Source organism: Chiroxiphia lanceolata, chromosome 2 (genome assembly GCF_009829145.1).
Source record: "Chiroxiphia lanceolata isolate bChiLan1 chromosome 2, bChiLan1.pri, whole genome shotgun sequence".
Taxonomy (NCBI): Eukaryota; Metazoa; Chordata; class Aves; order Passeriformes; family Pipridae; genus Chiroxiphia; species Chiroxiphia lanceolata.
In genome coordinates, this window is record NC_045638.1 from 96265594 (window position 1) to 96285605 (window position 20012).

Genomic DNA, 20012 nt, shown 5'->3' on the forward strand with positions numbered 1-20012 from the left:
TTACGAAAGAAAAATCAGGGTAGATTCACTGGGACAGGTAGCATTTTCTTTCCTATGCTATGGTCAGCAGTCATGACCCAAAGCAAGACAATTTCAGGATAAGCCTCAATTTGTCTGTGTGAATTGACATGCGGCACATGAAATTCTGCCAACCTGGTAGGCTGGCCTCTACTTTCTTGTGCCCAGGATCAGGTCCATGCCTTGGACCTTTGTTGCTCTAATCTTAGGCATGAGGACACAGGATGCTGAATGTGACACTACTTTGTAGCCAAAGTGCAGGTGCAGCTCTCTGGCCTTGTAATCTTTTTGCCAAGAGTGTTTACTGGGGGAGTGAAGAGACAGGAAGTATGTTGCAGCCGCATCAGCAGAATGTCAACTTAAGATGGCTTTGCCAACAGAGCTAAACCTTTAGGTCTTTCTCATGGGAACTTTAAGGTGAAGCTGTCTTTGGGGGCATGTATTAACAGCCTAATGAAAACAAGACAGTATGATTTTAACATACGTTAAGCATAATGGCGAGAAGTAGCTTGAGGTTTAAGTAACTGATTTTTAATACATCATGGAAACATACTGCCTTATTTGTGCTAAGCTGTTAATACACATTAGCTAGCTAAATACGTGTTCTTTGCTCTTCTTAAATCCCAGTACGAACAGAGCCAGTAAGAATAGTTTTCTTAAAAGAACATCTATACCAAGTTAAAATCCTAAATGCATGCCCTAATTGGGATTTTCCTTTCTTATGATTGAATATAAGTCTTACTGTGGCTTTTTGTATTTTCTTTTGAAGATGTCTGATGAGGGAATAAGAAGAAATGTTTTTACATTGGTTTTTCTTCTTTACTTTTCATTGCTTATATTCCAAATGTTGTTACAAAATAATGAGAAAGCATTAATCATTTCTCTGTCTGGTCTAAGACAAATGGAAGGAATCTACAAATAATACTGAATGCTTTGGGGTTTAGTTTTTTGTTGTTTGTTTCTTTGTTTTTGTTTTTTGGTTTGGTTTGGTTGGGTGGGTGGGTGGGTGGGTTTTTTTGAAATGTTTCCTAGTCTTAACATCTATTTCCCTTTACTTTAATTTTCCAAAGTTTTGTGTTATGACTTAGTATTAATATGAAGTAGTTGCTATAGCTGCCAGATGAGTCATCAGAACAGCTTTGCATTTTTCAGGGGGATGTTAGTATTTGGCAATCTATTCCACTCTGGTGAAATAACCAAGTGTCATGGTTTAACCCCAGACAGCAGCCAAGCATCATGCAGCTGCCTGGTCACCTCCCTCCACCAGCACATTGGATGGGGAGGAGAATGAGGGGGAAAAAAGTAGTAAAACTCATGGGTTGAGACAAGAACAGTCCAACAACTGAAACAAAATACAATATAATAACAATAGTAATTAAGAGAAGAGAGAGATAAAACCCAAAAAAACCCAAATGATGCACACACAACACAATTGCTTACCACCCACTGACCGATGCCAAACCCATTCCCAAACTGCAATCAGCACCCCTTCTGGATAACTTCCACAACTGTACATAAACTGAGCATGACATTGTATGATACGAAATGTTCCTCTGGCCAGTTGGAATCAGCTGTCCTGACCATGCTCCCCCATGGCTTTTTGTGCACTTTCTCTTTGGCAGAGCACGAGGAATGAAAAGGTCCTTGACTTAGGGGAAGCACTACTTAGCAACAGCCAAAACATTGGTATCTTATCAACATTATTCTCATACTCAATCCAAAACACAGCATTGTTCCAGCTACTAAGAAAAGAATTAACTCTATTCCAGCTGAAACCAGGACATTGAGGAAGACAAGAGCTGGATTCGGGGAATCAGACAACATTGAGCAGCTTGTACATCCTTTTTGGATTTGCCATTAGAGCTTCATTAGCTCAATAATCACATTCCAATCACAAAATGTTTCTCTCTCTATACTCAACCCCATCCAATTCCCTTACAGCTATCCAAACACTACCAGCTTTATGGAAAGATACTACAGGAACTAGAAACAATGGACACCAGCTTCACACTGTAAAAACTCTTGACTGCACACCTAAGGGTCATCTGTCCAATACTGATGACATCTTGAATCTTTCTGTAGGGAGTTGAATACATGTGGTAAACTAAAAGTACACTGTATGTTCCTCAGTCATCAATACATTGACTCTGCCTCGGCCAAGGTGCTCAAACAGTGTGTTTTAAGATTGGCTCTTGATATTGAGGAGATCTTTAGAAAGCTGAAGGATCATACTGGAAGTTATAAGGAAGTCTTGATTTCAAGGTGACATATGGGCATTTTTGCCCTTTCTATCTAATCTGATTCGGTTTGTTTTCTTGTTGGAAGCGTTGCTTCCTGACAAAAAGGCCATGGAGCCTAAAACTTTATATTTGTTCTTTTCAGTCATCCCAGTAGGTTGGAATATCCTGTATCCCAATCTCACCTTTCTTGCACTCACTCACACAAAGGGCATGATGGTGTCATATGCCCCTTTCCACAAAGTACTATACCCTGACCCTCCTTCACCAGTTTCTTTCCTTATGGATTTGCAGTGCCTGGTACATCACCTTCAGGTCTGCTGTGCTGTGCAGGTGGAGTGGGGAGAGTTCACCCTCTGTGACACCCAAATCCTTTGTGCAATTCTCTGTGGCAGTAAAGAGCAAACCACCTTCTCTGCTCCAGAGATTTAAGCCATAACACATTCCTGCTTCCTTGTATATGAACAAAACTTCTGCTTCATGGAGCTTTTTCATTGCAGAGCTTTGAGGAACTGCAGACACATTATATATTAAGTGTTGATTTCTTATAGTTTCCTTTGGACATTTTTGAGTGTTCACGGCCTTTCTCTGCTTCAATCAGTAGTGCTTGTTTTGCACAGTGGCATAGAAAGAGCTGTCCAGTACAGAGCCTTTAACAGAGTCATAGAATCATAGAATGGCTTGGGTTTGAAGGGATCTTAAATACTATCTAGTTCCAAACCCAATTCCATGGGAAGGGACACCTTTCACTAGACCAGGTTGCTCAAAGCCCCATCTAACCTGGCCTTGTGCATGGGTGGGGCATCCACAGCTCCTCTGGGCAACCTGTCCAGTGTCTGTCTCACCACCTTCACAGTAAACAATTTCTTTCTAATGTCTAATCTAAACCTACCCTCTTTTAGTGTAAACCATTCCCCCTTGTCCTATCACAATGTGCCCTTGTAAAAACCCCATCCCCAGCTTTCTTGGAGTCCAGCTCAGAAGAAAAAAGCAGCAAGGGCCATCCAGAGGCTTCCTGTTACCTACGTAAATATTAAATTTTGCTTGAGCTTCACTTGTGGTTCCTTTGACTTCGCTTGTGTGGTATTAGTGCAAATGTGTTGGTGCGATGATTTACAGTGAGCATTCAAGAGTCTTGTATTAGCTGTGTGACTCAATGGGCAAATATTTTCAATGCTTTTTGAACCTTGACCCTTACTTACAGATATCTCCATCTTTAAGCCATGGAATAGAGGCTGAAAATTTCAGCTGGTGTGAGCAATGCATCCTCAGTACCATCAAAGGTATATTGTGAACAAGGCGTTGGCTTTTCACGAAGCACTCATCAAACACTTACCAATAGTGGATGGATTTGTTTCAGAAAGTTCTCAACCAACGAGTGTGATCTGTACATTGCTGGTGGCTAGGAGTCTGATCAGTGTGGCCTCTTGGTGTCTGAGTGTTGTTGTTGGTTGAATGACGGTGGATAAGACTGGACGATTTGTAATTACATCATATTCAGCTAGTGGAGATATTTCCCAGGGGAATATTCTCATGCATCCATGTTTGTCAGGATATGCAGACAGCTTGTCTGAAGTCAGAGGAAGAAGCTTTTCAACAACTTACGTTAGTATATGTACTGTGTTATGTCCTTTAGTAGGGAAGGAGAAAAGGAAAGGTCTGGAATTAATCTATACTTCAAAAGAGCCAAATCTGTTTGAACCCCAGTACCTCCTTCCTGTTAGCTGAAAATTTCCTTCCTCCTGTCTGGGTGCTTAACAGATTTTCCTGCATGGTCTTCATCTGCCTCTTGGCACTGGTGGATTGGCTCAGCTAGTGACAGGATGGAGGCAGGTCATGTCAGTTCTCTCTATGGCATTACATTCTCTTGGGTGGTTGCTTGGTGTGTACAAGCATATGGTCAGTACAGAAGTATCTGCTGGGTTTGTGAGTTTTATTTAACAAATACCAGTAACAGCAGAGACCTAAAATACAGCTCTTTCTGTGGCATGTTACTACCTCTTTAGACTTGGGTCCCTTACTGCTGGCCATACAAGTGCTTTCAGGTGTTGGGAAACATTCGCAGGTGAGTGGGGATGTCCCACTTAGCATCATGCTTGTGATAGAGGGTACTGGATTTAAAGTAACTGCTTGGCTTTTTCTGTCATGTGATGCCCTGCAGATACACATAGGCAGAGAGAGGCTGTAAGAATAGGGGCTTTCTACTGGCATTGGTTCTTGCATTCTCCCCTGCAGAAAATGTTTCTTGAATAGGGACCTTAGTTTGAACACTGCTTTCACTTCATATTGTGTTCTAATAATATCACATAAGAGACATGAAATGGCTTTGATCATAGGGAGTAAATGCCACCAAATATTCTTCTTTGTGCAGCCTTTTCCTTGCTACATTAAAAATTCATGGGCAGTAGGAGCTTCTTCTTTTCAGGACTTAGCTACATCAGCAGATGGTGAGAGCGGGCAGGAATATCAGGGCACGTTGATGGACAGAACAGGGGTGTCCTGAACGAGCTGGGTGCAGGAGAAATTTGCACGTAATTTGCTTATGCTGGGTCTGTCTGAAGCCAGCCAGATCTACTCTTTGTTCCTCACTGTGGTGAGCAATGAGCTTACCGGAAAATTGTTGTAATTCAGTTAAATTGACATGAATCTGAAGGTGTGCCTTAATTTCCATGTTTGCTTTATTCTTTGTGTTGCATTCATCCTCCAGCCAAGAGGAGTTTACAGGGAATGAGAGAAAGGCAGACTTCAAGAGGTGAAATTGTAGCCCCACAGAAACTGGTGGCAAAGCTCCACTTGACTATATCAGGGTCAGAATTCATCCAAGAGGCTGCTGCATCCGACTGTAGAACCTGTCAGGGTTGCCTTTGACATCTCAGACACTGATAGACAACTTGTATGGGAAAATTCTTTGAGCTTTAGGCTCCTTTTTTCTCAGATCCTCACCACATCAGCTGGTAACTCCTTGCATTTGGCAGCAGGTTTTATCATCCCAAGGCCTGCAAAAAGCTTTCCTGCCAGCTCCTTCATGCTATACACTCACCAGTTGTAAAGCATCTCTGGTAAACAACTTTTACTGTTCTTTCTCATAACTATGTGAAAGCGGTTGCTTACCAAAAACTCAGAAGCAGATGCTTGGAGCCCTCCATTTCACAAATTCAGGTCTCCCCTGGATTCCCACTGATGTCTGGCAAACACAGGATGATTCCTTGCAGACAGAAAGAATAGGGTGAAAAGGTGTTATGGACAATGACTTCGGCTAAAAAGTAATCAGATATTCTCAGAGAACACTTGAGGTAGACTTACCCAAGTTCAATGGGTGAGGTATATGGAGTTCATCTTCCAGTCCATTCCTCTATCAGAGGGCAAGTAATGAAGCATGTAAGTGCCCTATTCAGAGCTCCATCTCTTCATCAAAGGTTTTCTTTGGTCTTTTCCTTTTTACCCTGCTCCAGTCTGATCCAACTTTAGTGATTTTTTCACATCACTTGCCTTTGTTCAGCCAGCTGCTATAGTGCTCTGCCCAACCTGCTCTTTGTCCTTCCCTGATCTCTGCCTGCTGGAAGAAGCTAGCAGGCTCATTACATTATTTAAAAACTAGTGGTCTGTTGTATAAATTAAGAAGGTAATAAAGTGTTGCTGAAGGCCAGGACTATGCACAACCCCCCAGGGGTTTCACAGGAAGCAATGCTTCCATTCCTGTTTGGGTTGTGAGCTCTTTGTTTTATAAAGCCCTGCCAGCTGCTGGATCTAACAGGTTGCTTGAGCTGAGTAAATTGTCAGTAGGGGGGGATGCATTTGCTGGCATTTCAGGACCTGAGCCAGGTCATGTTCCCACATGGATTTTATGCCCCTCCAGGAGAACACCTGCCTATTCTCCGTCTTATCTGGAAGGCTTTTATAAATAGCCCACCCCAGACCTCTCCTTTAGGAAGCTGTTTCAGGCTGTGTGCATCCCTTATTCAGCCCAGCCTTAGCAGTGTCTTTAGCAGTGATTCAGAGAAGAATTCCTGTGCCTTGAAAAGTATTGCTTTTTCTGATACGTATTGCTTCATCTGAGCAGTTTGCAAGTTTGTCCACACTTGGGTTTGTTTCGACTTATCCAAGCTGATTTAAACATGACTTGGAATGAAATGGGATCAGGGTGGTTCTGAGATGAGGTCTCCTGCTGCTGCAAGCAGTGAAGCCCATAAGCCATACAGCTGCATGGCTGATGCATCCAACTGTAGAACTGGAAATTCCTCGGTTCTGACTGACATAACCAGATGGTGGAATCACCTTCAGCAAAATGTCTCCTCCCCCTGAGAAGCCACCTTATTCCTGCACCTCTTGGTGGGCAGGTCCTCTGTTGTTCCCTCCAACTTCACAGAATCACAATTAAAAGGGATCCACAAAGATCATTGAGTCCAATTCTTAGCCATGCACGGGACCATCCACAAGAATCACACCATGTGCCTGACAGTATTATCCAAATGCTTTTTGAAGTCTGGCAGGATTGGTGATGTGACCAGTTACCTGGGGAGCCTCTTCCAGCACCCAACCACCCTCTGTGAGAAGGTGCTTTTTCTAATATCCAAACTAAACCTCCCCTGACAGAACTTCAGGCCATTTCCTCAGGTCCTGTCACTGGTCACCACAGAGAAGAGATCAGTGCCTTTCCCTCTTCTTCCTCTCACAAGGAAGTTGTAACTGCAATGAGGTCTCCCCTCAGTCTTCTCCAGATTGAACAGACCAAGTGACCTCAGCCACTCCTCATACGGCTTCCCCTGAAGGCCCTTCACCATCTTCACTGCTCTCTAATAGCTTAATATCTTTCCTATATTGTGGTACCCAAAACTGCCACAATATTCAAGGTGAGGCTGCCCCAGGTCAGAGCAGAGCGGGACAATCCCCTCCCCTGGCCCTCCTGGCTGCCAGGGCACTGCTGACTCATATTCAACTTGCTGTCAACCAGGACCCTCAGGTCCCTTGCCATGGCAGTGCTCTGTACATACATCTGGGGTTGCCCCATAACTGGGGTTGCCCCCCTTCTGTATGCTTAGACTTAGACCTAAAATGTCTACCTTTGGCCCTACTTCATTGCTATCTGGCTCATCCCCAGGACAGTGGTATTTATCTGCCAGCTCTGTTAAGAGGCTGCTGAAAACATCCTATTTCCCTCTCTGGCATCAGATGTTGGGCATTTGTGGCAAAGTATTGGACTAGGAACAAAAGGTACAAAGTAAGACTCAAACAGATACAACATAATGCATCGAGGAGATAGTATTTAACAACAGGCAACCATTTAAGCAGACAAAAGCATGATTCAATTCAGTTGCTGGATGATAAAGGAAATAACATTTGTGGTTAAAACGACAGGAAAAATTCTTAACCTGGTGTGATAGTTAGTCATTGAACTCAAGAAGTGGGTGAGTTTCTGTGGCTTGAGGCAGGCAGCTCGATAGGATGACAGAAATGAGGCATGGGAGCAACCTAGGAAAGGGAGATAAACTTGAAAATATCAGGGTGAGGAGCTTGGAGGAGAGTAGCAGTATGGGAAAGATGAGAAGAAAAGGTTAAATGTTAGAAAGTATATGTTGAAAGACTAGGCAGGCACTAACTCCAAACGCTGATGCAGAGACATCTCTGACTTGTAGCCTGTAAGAGTGGTTTTAGCTGAGCCTTTGTGAGAGAGTTCTGCTGGCTTTTCGTCTTGAAGATCTGGACATGTTAAAGATGTGTTTTCCTCATTTTCAGACCCGAACACAGTGAAATGACTGGAAGTGTTTTCAGAAGCTTGAATTCAGGCAGGTCATAGTTTCAAAGGAACCTTTTACCAAATTTCTGCATAAAAATTTCTCTCCCTGTTTGTTGCGCGTGGGTGACAGTGCCTGATCTGATAACATCACAAGTCTTGAGAATCTTTCTTGTCTTGCTGAAGGCCTCAGTTTAGGTTTCATAAAAGCTATGTTGGAGCTGCTGTAATGGACAAAAAATGTATGGCACAACAGCCTGCCCGCACTCTATCCTTCGCAATAAAAATAATTCCCTGGTAATGACGGATGTGTAGCATGTATCATTTCAGCAAGACTTTGGAGCTCTTTTCAGGATCATTGCTGTCAGAATGATTATTCTCATCCATTAGAATTGTGCTGAGAATTCCATGCCAGAGCAGGCCATCAAATATGCATCAAGGTTCAGCAGAACGGGTTTGACCACCTCTTAGTTGTATAGAATTTCTGTCTGCAGCGATCTACATCCCTTGCAACTGCCAGGCAGTTGTTTTGGGGCCTGTTAAAGAGTAGGCTAGAAATAGGTCACGCCTGGCATGTTCTGTAGATTGTGTCTTGCAGGGGCTTTCTGTATAGTGGTGTCAGATCCTGTCAGATCACCCTGCAGTCTTCAGTGCTTCACAGTGCTTTTTAGACTATTGGAAGCTTATGTTAGGATCTCTGCTATGTAGCTGGAAACTTTGACACGCCCTGAGAGACAGGGCAATTTTATACAGTTAAAGTAGACATCTGCTCTGATGTGCCCTCAAGAGAAGATTACTTCTCTGAGGGCAGAGGGAGCCTGGGGAGATTAACTTTTTGTGCCTCTATGAATGACTCATTAAGTGATTTACCCAAATATGCTGAGGAAATTGGGACGGTGTATCTCCCAATTCCTGCTAGAACTTCCCAACCTCTAGGTCACCTCTGCTTCTCTGTTGGAAGGGACTGTTAACCATTGTAATCTCCTTCTCTGAAGTCAATCCTAATTACTTGTGCTGAGGGCAGTACAAGTAATTCTCCAGCACTGAGGAAAGTTTTGGGGGGGTAACTTGGGTGCATAGTTTTTGGATTTAAGCAGAGAGAGCTGCCTTCCTATGGGAAGTAAACTATTTAAAGACCTCTAGGGTTGAACTCTGGGTCTGCCTAACTCATCAAGTGTTATGTGACATTTGTGAGGCAACAGCGCTCCCAAATATAAAAAGAGATCTTGAAGCTGTCTTCAGTGGGAAGTATTGACTGCTTGTCTAGATTCGCATGCCTAACTCCTATAGCCACACGTAAAAACACAGGTTGACATATCGCCTCGCTCCGTGAGAAATGTCGAACTGAGATCAGCTGTTTTCCTGCTTCTGAAGCCATGAGCCAGCCTTTCTTGTGAGGACAGGTCCCACAGTTTCCCACTGGGACTGCTGACTGGGCTTGGCTCCCTGCCACGCAGCAGCAGTGGCTGAGCAGTGTGGCTTCCCCTGCTTTTGAAGTGATTTGACGCCCTCTGGCAAACAGCAGCTGCAGAGTCCAGTCCTGAGGTGTTAGTAGGAAGTCGCTAATGGTACGTGATCTTTCAGGGAAAAGGTAGTGTGACACTCTTGATACCACTGACAACTTTTATTCTTGTTGTATTTACATCAGGCTTTAAGGGCAACCTTTGTTTTAATCAAAAAGGGAGCACTCTGTGTCTCGTCCCTCTCAAGTAGGAAGGACCCTGTTACAAATGACTAAGTAGTTCTACAAGCACTTGCTGTGGTAACAACCAGTAACTAAGGCCACAAACCAACTGCAGTGCTAATTCTTTAATCCTACTCGGTCATATTGATGAAAAAAGGCATCTTTAGGCTACTATTTACCTCCTGTCCAGCCTTCAGATTTGGTCTTTAAATAAACTTTCTAAATTAGAAAGTCAGAGCATGCTCTTTATCCAGTCAAACAAGTTTCTCTCTTTCAAAGGTGATAACAGTTTTCTACCCATGCAGTGCAGAAGAAGATGAACTTCACAACTCGTGGTGGAAACCAGCATAGCTCTTCTGACACTGGTGGTGATACGTCAGCTTACAGCAGTTGAGAGCCTGGCCCTTGACCTCTAAATTGTCCACACCAAGGACATCAATTGTGAAACTAGATCGATTGCATAGTAACAAGGTTACAAATTTGTGAAAATCAGCTATTGTTCTTGTACGGCAGAAGTTCTGTTACAGCTCAGTGGCCACACTTAGAAAGAGGTGTTGTGCATGCACGTTATCGTCTGCAGTTATGGCCTATCTGAGTGCTCTCAATGCAGTAAATCCTTCTACCTAATGAGGTCCTTACTGCAGCAGAAACTTGGTCTTTTTGCATTACATGTCTGGATGTGAGTCTTGGCCCTAAGCTGGCTCTGATTTTCAGTATCAAAAGCCAGTTTAATTTATAGACTTGCAAAATATTCATAAAACCCATATCTTTCGTAAAGCACTTTAAGGAATGGGTACTTCTAGTATTAAAGCCATTTTATACATATATTTTTCTCAAACCACAGAATTTTTTCCTATAACATGTCCTTCATAAGTGCCTTGGGGATATAAATAAGTGGCATTGATGTTCTAGTCGGCACAGGATCATGTTTGGTAGATGGCATCCTGTCCTTAGCAGACTTCCTTCTAGTGATGTCATGGAAATTATTTCTCTGCTCTTTCCAGCAGACTCTGACCTGGCATAGTTAGAGGCCACTTTATCAGGGAGGTGTAGGTGAAGGAATGGACAAAGTATGGTCTATGGGAACTCTCGGAATATGAGAAGGGCATTTACCATTTAATGCTCACCTTCTCCTCAATTTGCCTCTTGAGGCATCTGGTGTATTCAAATGATTTTCATTTTCTCTTCTAGCCCTGCCTTTCCTCCTTTTCTCCTACTCTTGTGGCTCCCTGTATCCCAAGATCTAAGGGAGAGTGGTATGTAGAGGCTTAATTGGAGTGGGATGCCACCCTTGCACATCAGGGTGGAAATGTGTACATGTAGGAGCTGCAAGTACAGGAATGAAGAGAGGAAGGAGAGATCACCACTGTCCTGCCATGATCTCTTAATCTTCCTCCCCATGTGGCAAAACCCCTTCGGCTCTTCCTCGTTCCTCTCCATAACTCCTCTGCCAATGCGACAAAATTGCATTTTCTCTTCATGGTTGAGAAGCTTTGAGCAGGCATTGCTGCAGAGTACAGCAGTGTATCTTGACTAAACACGTTATAGCTCACAAAACATCATATGTTTTTGCTCACTGTTGCAGATACCCCAAATAAAGTCCCTAGATGCTTGGACTCTGCTGACAGAGCCATGATACAGTCCCCTTAAAACAATTGTGTTGGTCATGATAGGGTCTGGAGACTGGTGTGAGCAGTTTTGTATGTTTAAGAATGTCTTTTCCCTGATTCCAACAATATTTTGAATCAACTTGCCAGTTTTGGTGTGGCTAGTAGTGCTTGAAAGTCAAGTGAGAACAGTTGCTGTTTTGTGGCTGTTTGTGGTGTGAGTTCATGAGCCTCATTTCAGCTCCTAGAGGGCAGCCATCCACATCATACAGATGGCTGTTGCAGTTGGCATTGAGTGAAGTTTCCATTTAGCCACCTCAAATGCAAAAAAAAAAAAAAAAACCAAAACAAAAAACCATTCCTATTTGTGGACACAGTCCATGCTTTCAGTGTCTCTTGGCTCTCCATGAAAAGCAGATGGTACTTCAAGCTTTCCCAGTGTCACTCCATGAGCATCTGTAAAACTGAGCTCCCTCACAGGTAGGCGGAGGTGACCTGAGTACCTGTCCCAGAGGATCTCAGCACTGCCTATCTCAGCACAGGCTGTCCATCCAGGGCCAGCATGAAGCATCTCTCCTTCAGTTGGCTTAATATCCAGACTGTGATGTCTTCAGCAGGTTTCCCTCATGGGGAAAGTAGGGCTAACCAGGCTATGTTAGCTCATGCTGCTGTTTTCCGCCCAGCTTGTATGCAGAACAATCCCACACTCATAGGGTGGAAACACAGACACCTTCCTGAACCTGTCATCCAAGCCTTTCTATCAAGTCTCTGGCTGTGCCATACAGCCCATGTTCATCAAAGTGTGGTGCTCTACACCCTGTTCCTTTTGAACAGGGTATAAGTGTTTTGCATTAGAGGAGGGTGATATGGTACCTGTAGGGCTGGGCTTGTGCTGCCCATCCGTTCCTGAACTGCATGGTGACAAAATTTGGTCAGCCAGGCTAGTCCCGCCAGTCCTGCACCTACCAGGAGTATTGATAAGTAGCATTAAAAGGCAGCAGTAGGGATTTGTGGTATCCATGCTCTAACTGTTTACCTGAATTTTTCCTCAAGGTTTTGGAGGGTAGGAAAGTTAGAAAGCAGGCCTGCTGTTCATTATCTGCTTCCAGCAGGGGGAGATGGGTCCAGAGAGTTATTTCTTCTGGGAACACGTACAAAAATAACATTATTTATTTTACTCATGAGGCGCTCTCCTAGGATTTGTGTGATTCCTGCTTGTTTGGTCTTTTACACCTAGGCAACCCCTTCCTTTTGCTTCTGTATGCTTCTAAAAGCAAATAAGACCTATCAGCTTTAGTTTTTGTTTTATTTTTCCCAAGGTTTATGAGACCCTCAGGGAATTTCTTCCTCATCTCTCTGTTTATTATGATTATTATTATTATTATTATTATTAAATAGTTATGCTGTGGTGGTTCTAATGAGGATTGTATAAATGCGGAAGAAGATGAAGACATCCCCAGCACTGCCATATTAGCTGAGAGGGAGCTCAGAGTCCACAGTGATCTCCCCCTCTTTGTAGGGAGGCATGGCCACATGCAGTCCCATCTCAAATCAGGATGTTACCAGAGTCTGGAGACAGGATTCCTCCCTTCTCCCTCCCTGAAACCCCCTCTGTCGTTCTCTGTATAAAACATATTGGTGCCACTTTCTACGAACTATATTTAACTAAGCATTAAATTTAGATTTAACTGGATAGTTATTGCCTCCTAAGTAAATACTCTGAGATAAGGAAATATTTAGTGAGCTCTAGCAGTTGGGTGGCAGATGCTTCTTGCATTGCATAATAGTTAATCTTCGACAAATATGTTTTCCTTACTCCACTGGCATTTAATTATCATACAATAGCTCTTATTAAATGTAGATGAAACCTATGTGGGACACCCTTGTAAAAAGGATCCATGTAACACTGGTTTGCAAGAGGGGTGCATTTCTTTCATTGGTTACTTCATATGAGACCAAGTCTTTTAGCTGTACTCGAAATCTGGCACAGGAGTGCATGGGTTTCCTGTTGGTGATGCCAGTCTTCTGGCATGCCAGCAACTTGATGGCATCTTTGTCCATTACCCTAGTGTGGTGGTTACTAGCCAGAAATCAGATGTCAGCAGCATGGTCTTCTTCAGAGCAATATCCTTGTCGGGTGACATCTCTCTCTGCAATAGCTTAGGAATATCTAGTGTGTGGATTAACCCCTTTAGCTCCTCATTCTTCTCCCTCTGGTGCTATCTGTGTCAAGTCTCCTGCAGAGGAAGTGTCTGACTTGCCTCACTTTTTGGCTTGAATACAAAGCAGTCATCTCTTTTTGCCACTGCATGCATGGCAGTGGAGCAGCAGTGTCATGACCTTAGTCCTTAATTTCTGTGCCTTTAACACTTGCAGGGATTGTTTAAGTACTCATAAACAGTGTGGCCTTTCCATACCAAGGCTGCAGGGGCCTGTTTCTAGGCATTCAGAAAGCAACTGGACACATTCCTAGAAAAAGAAAATCATTCAAGTACCATTAACTACAAAGACAGTGCCATTGGCTGGGGACATGCCTTAACCACAAATCACTGGAAATAGATAAGTGCCCTGGGGCAGTGCTTCCCTTGTGCTTGTGTGTTTCCTTAGGCATTGGCTTTAGGCTACACTTGGAGACAAAACTAAGGGTTAGAGGGACCTTTGATCTGATCCCATGTGGCCATTCGCATAACACAATGACATTCCTTATGTGTCTCCAGTTTGTGTCCACTGTATCCCACAAGGCTTCAGGAGCAGAGGTGAAGCAGGCATCGTACAAGTGTTTTTTCCCCTCCTGCACACACACGTAGCAGCGCTGTGATCCCGTAGGACAGCAATTCTCAGCCGATCTCCCACGGCTGTTCTTGCACCTGCTTCTCTGGACCCCTCTCAAACCACGCCTTCCCTCTTTGCTTCCCCGTCCCAGCCCCGCGGTGCTGTGGCTGCAGAAGGGTTACACTAGCGAAGCATCCCTAGAAACAGTTCTCATCCCTCCCGCAGGGCAGAGATCGGGCTGGGGAAATGGCAGGCAGGCATCAGCAGTAACACACACAGCTTATTCCTCTCCATTAATTTAATCTCCCTTCTCTTTGCGGTGGCGGTGGTATGTGGGCTGCGGGAGCGTTCCCGGGTGGGCAGCGCTGCTGCCGGCGGGCGCGGGGCTCAGCTGCGGGCGCCGGCAGCCGGGAGGACAGGCCGAGCATTCACACCGCGGGCAGCTCAATGCCGGCATTGTCTCCGCTCCGTCCCTCCGGCTGGGAAAGGAGGTGGGGGGCGGGAGGGCTGAGTGGAGAGAGGTGGGAGGGAGGGATGTACAACTGTTTATCTGTCGAGGGGAAAGTCTGAGAGGGGAAGAAGCAAGGTTTGAGGGTGCAGAGGCAGTTGCCAAGGATGCTGCTCTGTAAATCAGTTAGCGTGTGGCTTCAGGCCGCTAAGTCAAGTTGTTTGCACTTTTGGCCACAGACCCGCTTTCCTCACTATTTTCTCTTGAGAATATTGGCCGTACCTTCCTCCATTCTCTCTGCCCTGCTCCCTGTGCCTCCCTCCCGCTCAGCATCTCCTGGCGGCTCCTGCTTTCTCCTCTCTGGTGCTGCTTCCCGCTCGTGCTCCCTTTCTCCTCCTTTCTCCAGCCCTCTATTCCTCTCCCATCCCCTTCCCTCTCTGCTTCTCCCTCCTCCCCTTTCCTTCGTGGCTTCCCCCTCTGCCCTCCAGCCCTCATCCCTTCACAAGCCCCCTCTCCCTGCTGCAGTGCCCCGCTCCCCTCCCCTTCCCTTCCCAGCCGCCGTCCAGCTCCCCGAGGCCCGGCCCGGCCGCCGTTTCCCGGTCCCCCCAGGGCAGCCCCGTTCCCCGGCGAGGGCGGGTGGGGGCGCGGGGGCCGCGGGGCGGGCTGTGCCCGCGGGAGAGGGATGGGGAACGCGGCTGGCGGCTCTCCCCGCGCCCGCCGCCGCCGCCGCTGTAGTGCCGAGCTGCCGTCTCACGAGTGTGGCTCCCTCCTCCCTCTCTCTCTCTCTCTCCTCCTCCTCCTCCCTCCCTCCCTCGCTCCGCCTGGGAAAGTGGGTTAGGAGGGAGCGCGGGGCTGGAGGCTGCACAGCCACAGGACCATCCCCTCCCGCAGCCCGGCGGCACAGGATTCCTCTTGTTCCTTTTCCTTTTTTTTTTTTTTTTCCCCACCTCTCTACATCACTCTAAACGGGTCGATTTAATTGTTATTATTTTGTAATTATTTTGCTACCTGACTTTTTCCTCTTGCTTCTTTTTTCCCTTTCTTTTTTAATTGAAGGCTGTGCTAAGACTTTTTTTTTCTTTTTTGAAAATCTTTAAAAAAAAAAAAAAAAAAAGACCAGGTGGGGAAAGAAGCCAACAAGAGACTGAAAAGAGCAAGAGAAAGTGGCAGCTAAGAAGGACTGTGAAATCACCTCCCCTTTCTGGGCTGTCGATCAGAGCGAGAGTTGTACATTATTATTATTGTTTTTCTTTCTACATCTATCTGTCCACATACACAGGCAGAGAGAGAGACAAGTAGAGACTGAAACTCGACAAGACCAGCCATGGTAGCAAGGGCTCAGCCTGATCGGAAACAATTACCGCTGGTCCTACTGAGATTGCTTTGCCTTCTCCCTACAGGGCTGCCAGTCCGCAGCGTGGATTTTACCCGAGGTACCGATAACATCACCGTGAGGCAAGGGGACACAGCCATCCTCAGGTAGGGCATTTTGCCAACTTTTCTGCTTCTGTGTATCTATATTTCTATGTATGCAACGTATACGTGTGACGTGATACATATTTGTGTGTATATGTCTCTGTGAGAGTGTGTGTTATTTTACCTCTGGAACTGCAGTAGCAGCAGCTGCTACAAACAAGCTCTGTATGCGTGTGCTTTAATATGAAAAAATCATAAAGCTTTTGAATACTTCTTGCCACCACTCTGCTCTGTGCAGTGCTCTGGATCAAAAGAATTTCAGTGGGGAAGATCCACTTGTGTTAGCCAGCTCTTGTGAACGTACACTTTCCACCAGCCCTGCAGTATCAATAGAGAAATCGAAAAGGGATCCAGCTGTGCTTGCCAGATGTTCCATTGATCTTCCTGTGCTTCTTTTTGTACATATGGAAAAACTTTAGCCCTGGTGCTGCCAGAACTCTTGGGCAAGTTCTTTTGGAAAACTCTGTTTTTTAATTTTATTTATTTATTTTTATGCCCTGTCTGGAGGGAAGACGGATACAATAGTTGAAAAGGCTGGTGAAAGCATGGTGTAGGAGCTCTGACATTTATGAAGGTTGTATCTTTTTCAGTGTGTTGATGTTTTTGCAGAGCTGCAATAAATAGGTGTATGTTGTGCCTATGTGTCTGATTGTAATGAGGGTGTCTTTGCACATGAAACCTTGCTCACTGGCAGTATTGAGTGTTATATTTCTGGTTTTGTTGTGCAGGCTTTCTAAAGGTAGTTCTGACACAACTTGGGCTTTCAGTTAGGAGTGTCCCAAATAACTAAATTGCAGTAGTCTTTTTCCTGTGGGTTTTGTTTTCACATTCTGTCTTGTTCAACTTACCTGCAGTAACTTCCTTAGTGAGGGAAAATTCTGAGTGTGTGTGTGTGTGCACACACTGTGTATTATGACTATAAAACTACTGTGTGTAATTTAAAATGAGTCTGTGATCTGTATGAAGAGCTGATAGTGCACAAACCCTGAAGCATCAAGGGAGCAATCCCCTAGCAAAGCTAACAGCAGCAGCAAAGTTTTCTTTCTCTTTCTCTGAAATAAATCCTACTGAATGTCACCAAACGGTCTGCTACACGATCCCCTGCGTCCTGCATCCCTCCCATTTAATGATAGAGGGAAGAAGGATGCTAGAGGAGGGATGTGTGAGTGCGCTTACGCGTATCGCTTCTCTCGGCTCCCGTGTGCTCCGTTGTTTTGATCCTGGAATATCCATTCAGCAGCTTCCATTCCCCAGCTCTCCAGACTTGTTAACTCAAATGTGAGATTTATCCACATGGAGTAATAGGATTTACAGAGTAATTCATCTGCCTTGCATATGCAATAGAAGTGGTTCAGATTAGACATGGTAAACACCTAACAAGGGATGTTGACTCTGACTCTGCCTTCTCTCCTTTCCCTTCAACTCACTAGCAATTCGTATATCCTATTAACCCTTTTCTAGCAGGACTCCTAGCTGACTTATCCCACTTTTAAAGGCAAATCGCCTCCATCAATCATTTATTTTGGAGAGGCTGCTCAGACAGATGTTTGCCAGCATACGTTTGGTACATACAGCAGCAGACAAGTCATTAAGCTCACTTGCCCAGACAGGGGTCACCGGATTTCTATTTCCCACTTAACCCTGGAGCTTTTGAGTTTATCTAGACGCTGTGTGCTAAAGCTGCATTTGCAGCAGAGAGGGCTAAGCGAATGGTGGAGATGGTGCCTGCATGTGCTGTGTGTAAAGCGTTTGCTCATCAACAAGCTCAATGGGGCTGCATGGGAGAGTGGTTTCAGTGATAGTGTGTGGCTTGCCAGTGTTATGTTAGGCACTAAAATAAAACACCTGAGTGAAATGATCCAGCTGTGTCAGCCAGATGTGTGCCAAGTGACACAGTCAGCAGGAGCAGCACACCACCCAGCCATGCAATGGCTTGCCCCAAGCAATACTGTGTTCCTGGCAGGCTGCGTTTCTGTCAGAAGTGACTGTGGCCAGTACACAGGCTTTACCTCTCTCAACTGCCTTCCTAGGCTCTTTAAGCAGATCTGGCCAGCTATATGTTCCCATTTCTTGGGAAGGGCAGTTGTCACTCCTCCTTTTCCCTGGGCCCATCCTCCTATTTCTAGGATGTTTCAGTCCCTCCTTCAGAGGTGAGACAGAAGCCAGGCTATACTGGGAGACAGGACTGCCACATGAAGCTGGAAGGTGTGAGATTTCCCTGTGTCCCATAGATTTGAGGTCCTGCAGGATAACATTTAATTTCCACCATTTAAAAGCAAGTGTTAGTTTGCTAGCTTCCCCCTCACTGTTTTCCTTGACCCTCAAAACATAACTCAGTTTAAGACAGCCTTGTGTTTGAAAAACTCCCAGTGTCTTGCTTTCCCTGTCTATAGATCCAGTAGTAACGATGGAAGGGAAAGAGCTAGACGGGAAAAAAAAACATTAGATAATCTATACTAACTGTGTTCAAAGCAGATCTTTACCTCCACAGAGTGACAGGTAAAAGATGTCTGTACATGGATCATATCACCCGTCTTTGCTAAACATCTGCTTCAGAGGGAACAGGGAGTGTGCAGCGTCAGTTTACCAGTGCCCAGTAGCTCTATCCTGTAGCTTGAAAGCTTGAAGGGAAATGAAAATGTAGGAGGGAGAAAAAATGATATGCAGTCGGAGAGAAATAAAAGCAATGTACGTAGTGATAACATATCGAAAAACATTTTGTTCCTGTAAATTGTGATGCAAATCATTCAGCTAAGCACCCAGGACAGGATATTCTGAATGAGTTTTCTCCTTTGGGGCCTTATGCATTTGTATATAGGGTTACACTTGTGGGCGGGAAAATGGGTGGGTGGACTGATCTATGAAGTGGAGAAAAATGGTTTATTATAAGCCCTAATGTTCCTAAAGGAAGCCACTCCTCTGAAGCTTCATCTGCAGCTTGTTACTCAAATAGAATTATTCTGAGAAGTTTGGAGATGACTTTTTAAAACTATAGCATTTAAAATATTCTCTCACTATGGGACTATTAAAAAATGTCCCTAACTCTAAACTGGCTCATCTCCTAAATGACCTGGCAGCAGATTTGATTCATTTGTTGGCTTTGCTGAAGGTTGATGACTTTTAGCAAGTATTTGGCATGGGGAAGTTAGGGAATTGCAGAGAGAATAAAAATAGCTCATGATGGACTATCCACAGGGAAAAGGGTAATGATCCGTTCCTTAGAGCAAGGCAGAAAAGAGGAGAGGTCTGAGAGCTGCAACAGGTGATAATGGCTTAGCAGAGTTGCTAGTATTTATCCAGCTGCAACCAAGAAAAGAAAGCAGGATGTTTCAAAGATGACACTGTATATTAGTGACACTGTCAGATTTTCTAAGGTTTCATTTTTTAACTCTGTCTTCAGCAAGTGAAGAAAGACACTGAACCTTATTTTCAGTATTGAGAACGAATTGTGGGCTGCAGTTCCTGCCGATGTTTTGCTGACAAAATTACAGTCATGAGGTTGTCAGGTTTTGTCTGCAACTTCCTGACTTGATGTTAGGAAAGAAAGGAAAAGAATCTCCAAACAAGAAATGCTCAAAATATCCCCCAAATTAATTAAAATAGGAAAAGTAAAACAGTCCCCAACCCCAAATCTTCTCCAGCATCCTTTCCCACCTCATTTGCTGTTCTCAAGTTGGGTAAGCAGGGACCCTGTGGTCTATTGTGCACAGTCTAGTGAAGGGATGAGAAATAAGAGGATGTTGGCTAAGTTGGGACATGTGCAGTAATGAAGAGCAGCTGCTGCAAACTGGGGAAAGGAGGGAACTGTGCTTCTGTGTTGTGTTTGGCCCTTAAGATGGCTTAGAAGCAAAATGGCAGTGCTTATCCGTACTGTGGGATCACATACCTCTACAGCATGTTAGGGGAAAAACATCAGCTCCCTCAGGAACCACCACAGCAGCTCACCCCAAAATATCCTTAAAGCACTATTCTGAGGGTGTCAGTGGGACTTACAGGTTGTCCAGGGCTTTTAGTAGTCCTGGCACAAGTGCAGATTTGG

At 44.8% G+C, this 20012-nt stretch overlaps 1 protein-coding gene across 8 annotated transcripts in view; it reads left to right on the forward strand.

Moving 5' to 3' along the window:
* LSAMP (limbic system associated membrane protein) overlaps nt 1-20012 on the forward strand; it is a 1004346-nt gene that overhangs the window by 680893 nt on the left and 303441 nt on the right. For 6 of the 8 annotated variants that reach the window (XM_032681167.1, XM_032681163.1, XM_032681168.1 and 3 more), the window contains exon 2: nt 15898-15976. In XM_032681167.1, coding sequence (XP_032537058.1) covers nt 15898-15976 — 79 coding nt within the window. Of the gene's footprint in view, nt 1-15230; nt 15977-20012 lie in introns of those variants that run through there. The other 2 variants (XM_032681169.1, XM_032681165.1) reach the window with 2 other exon arrangements.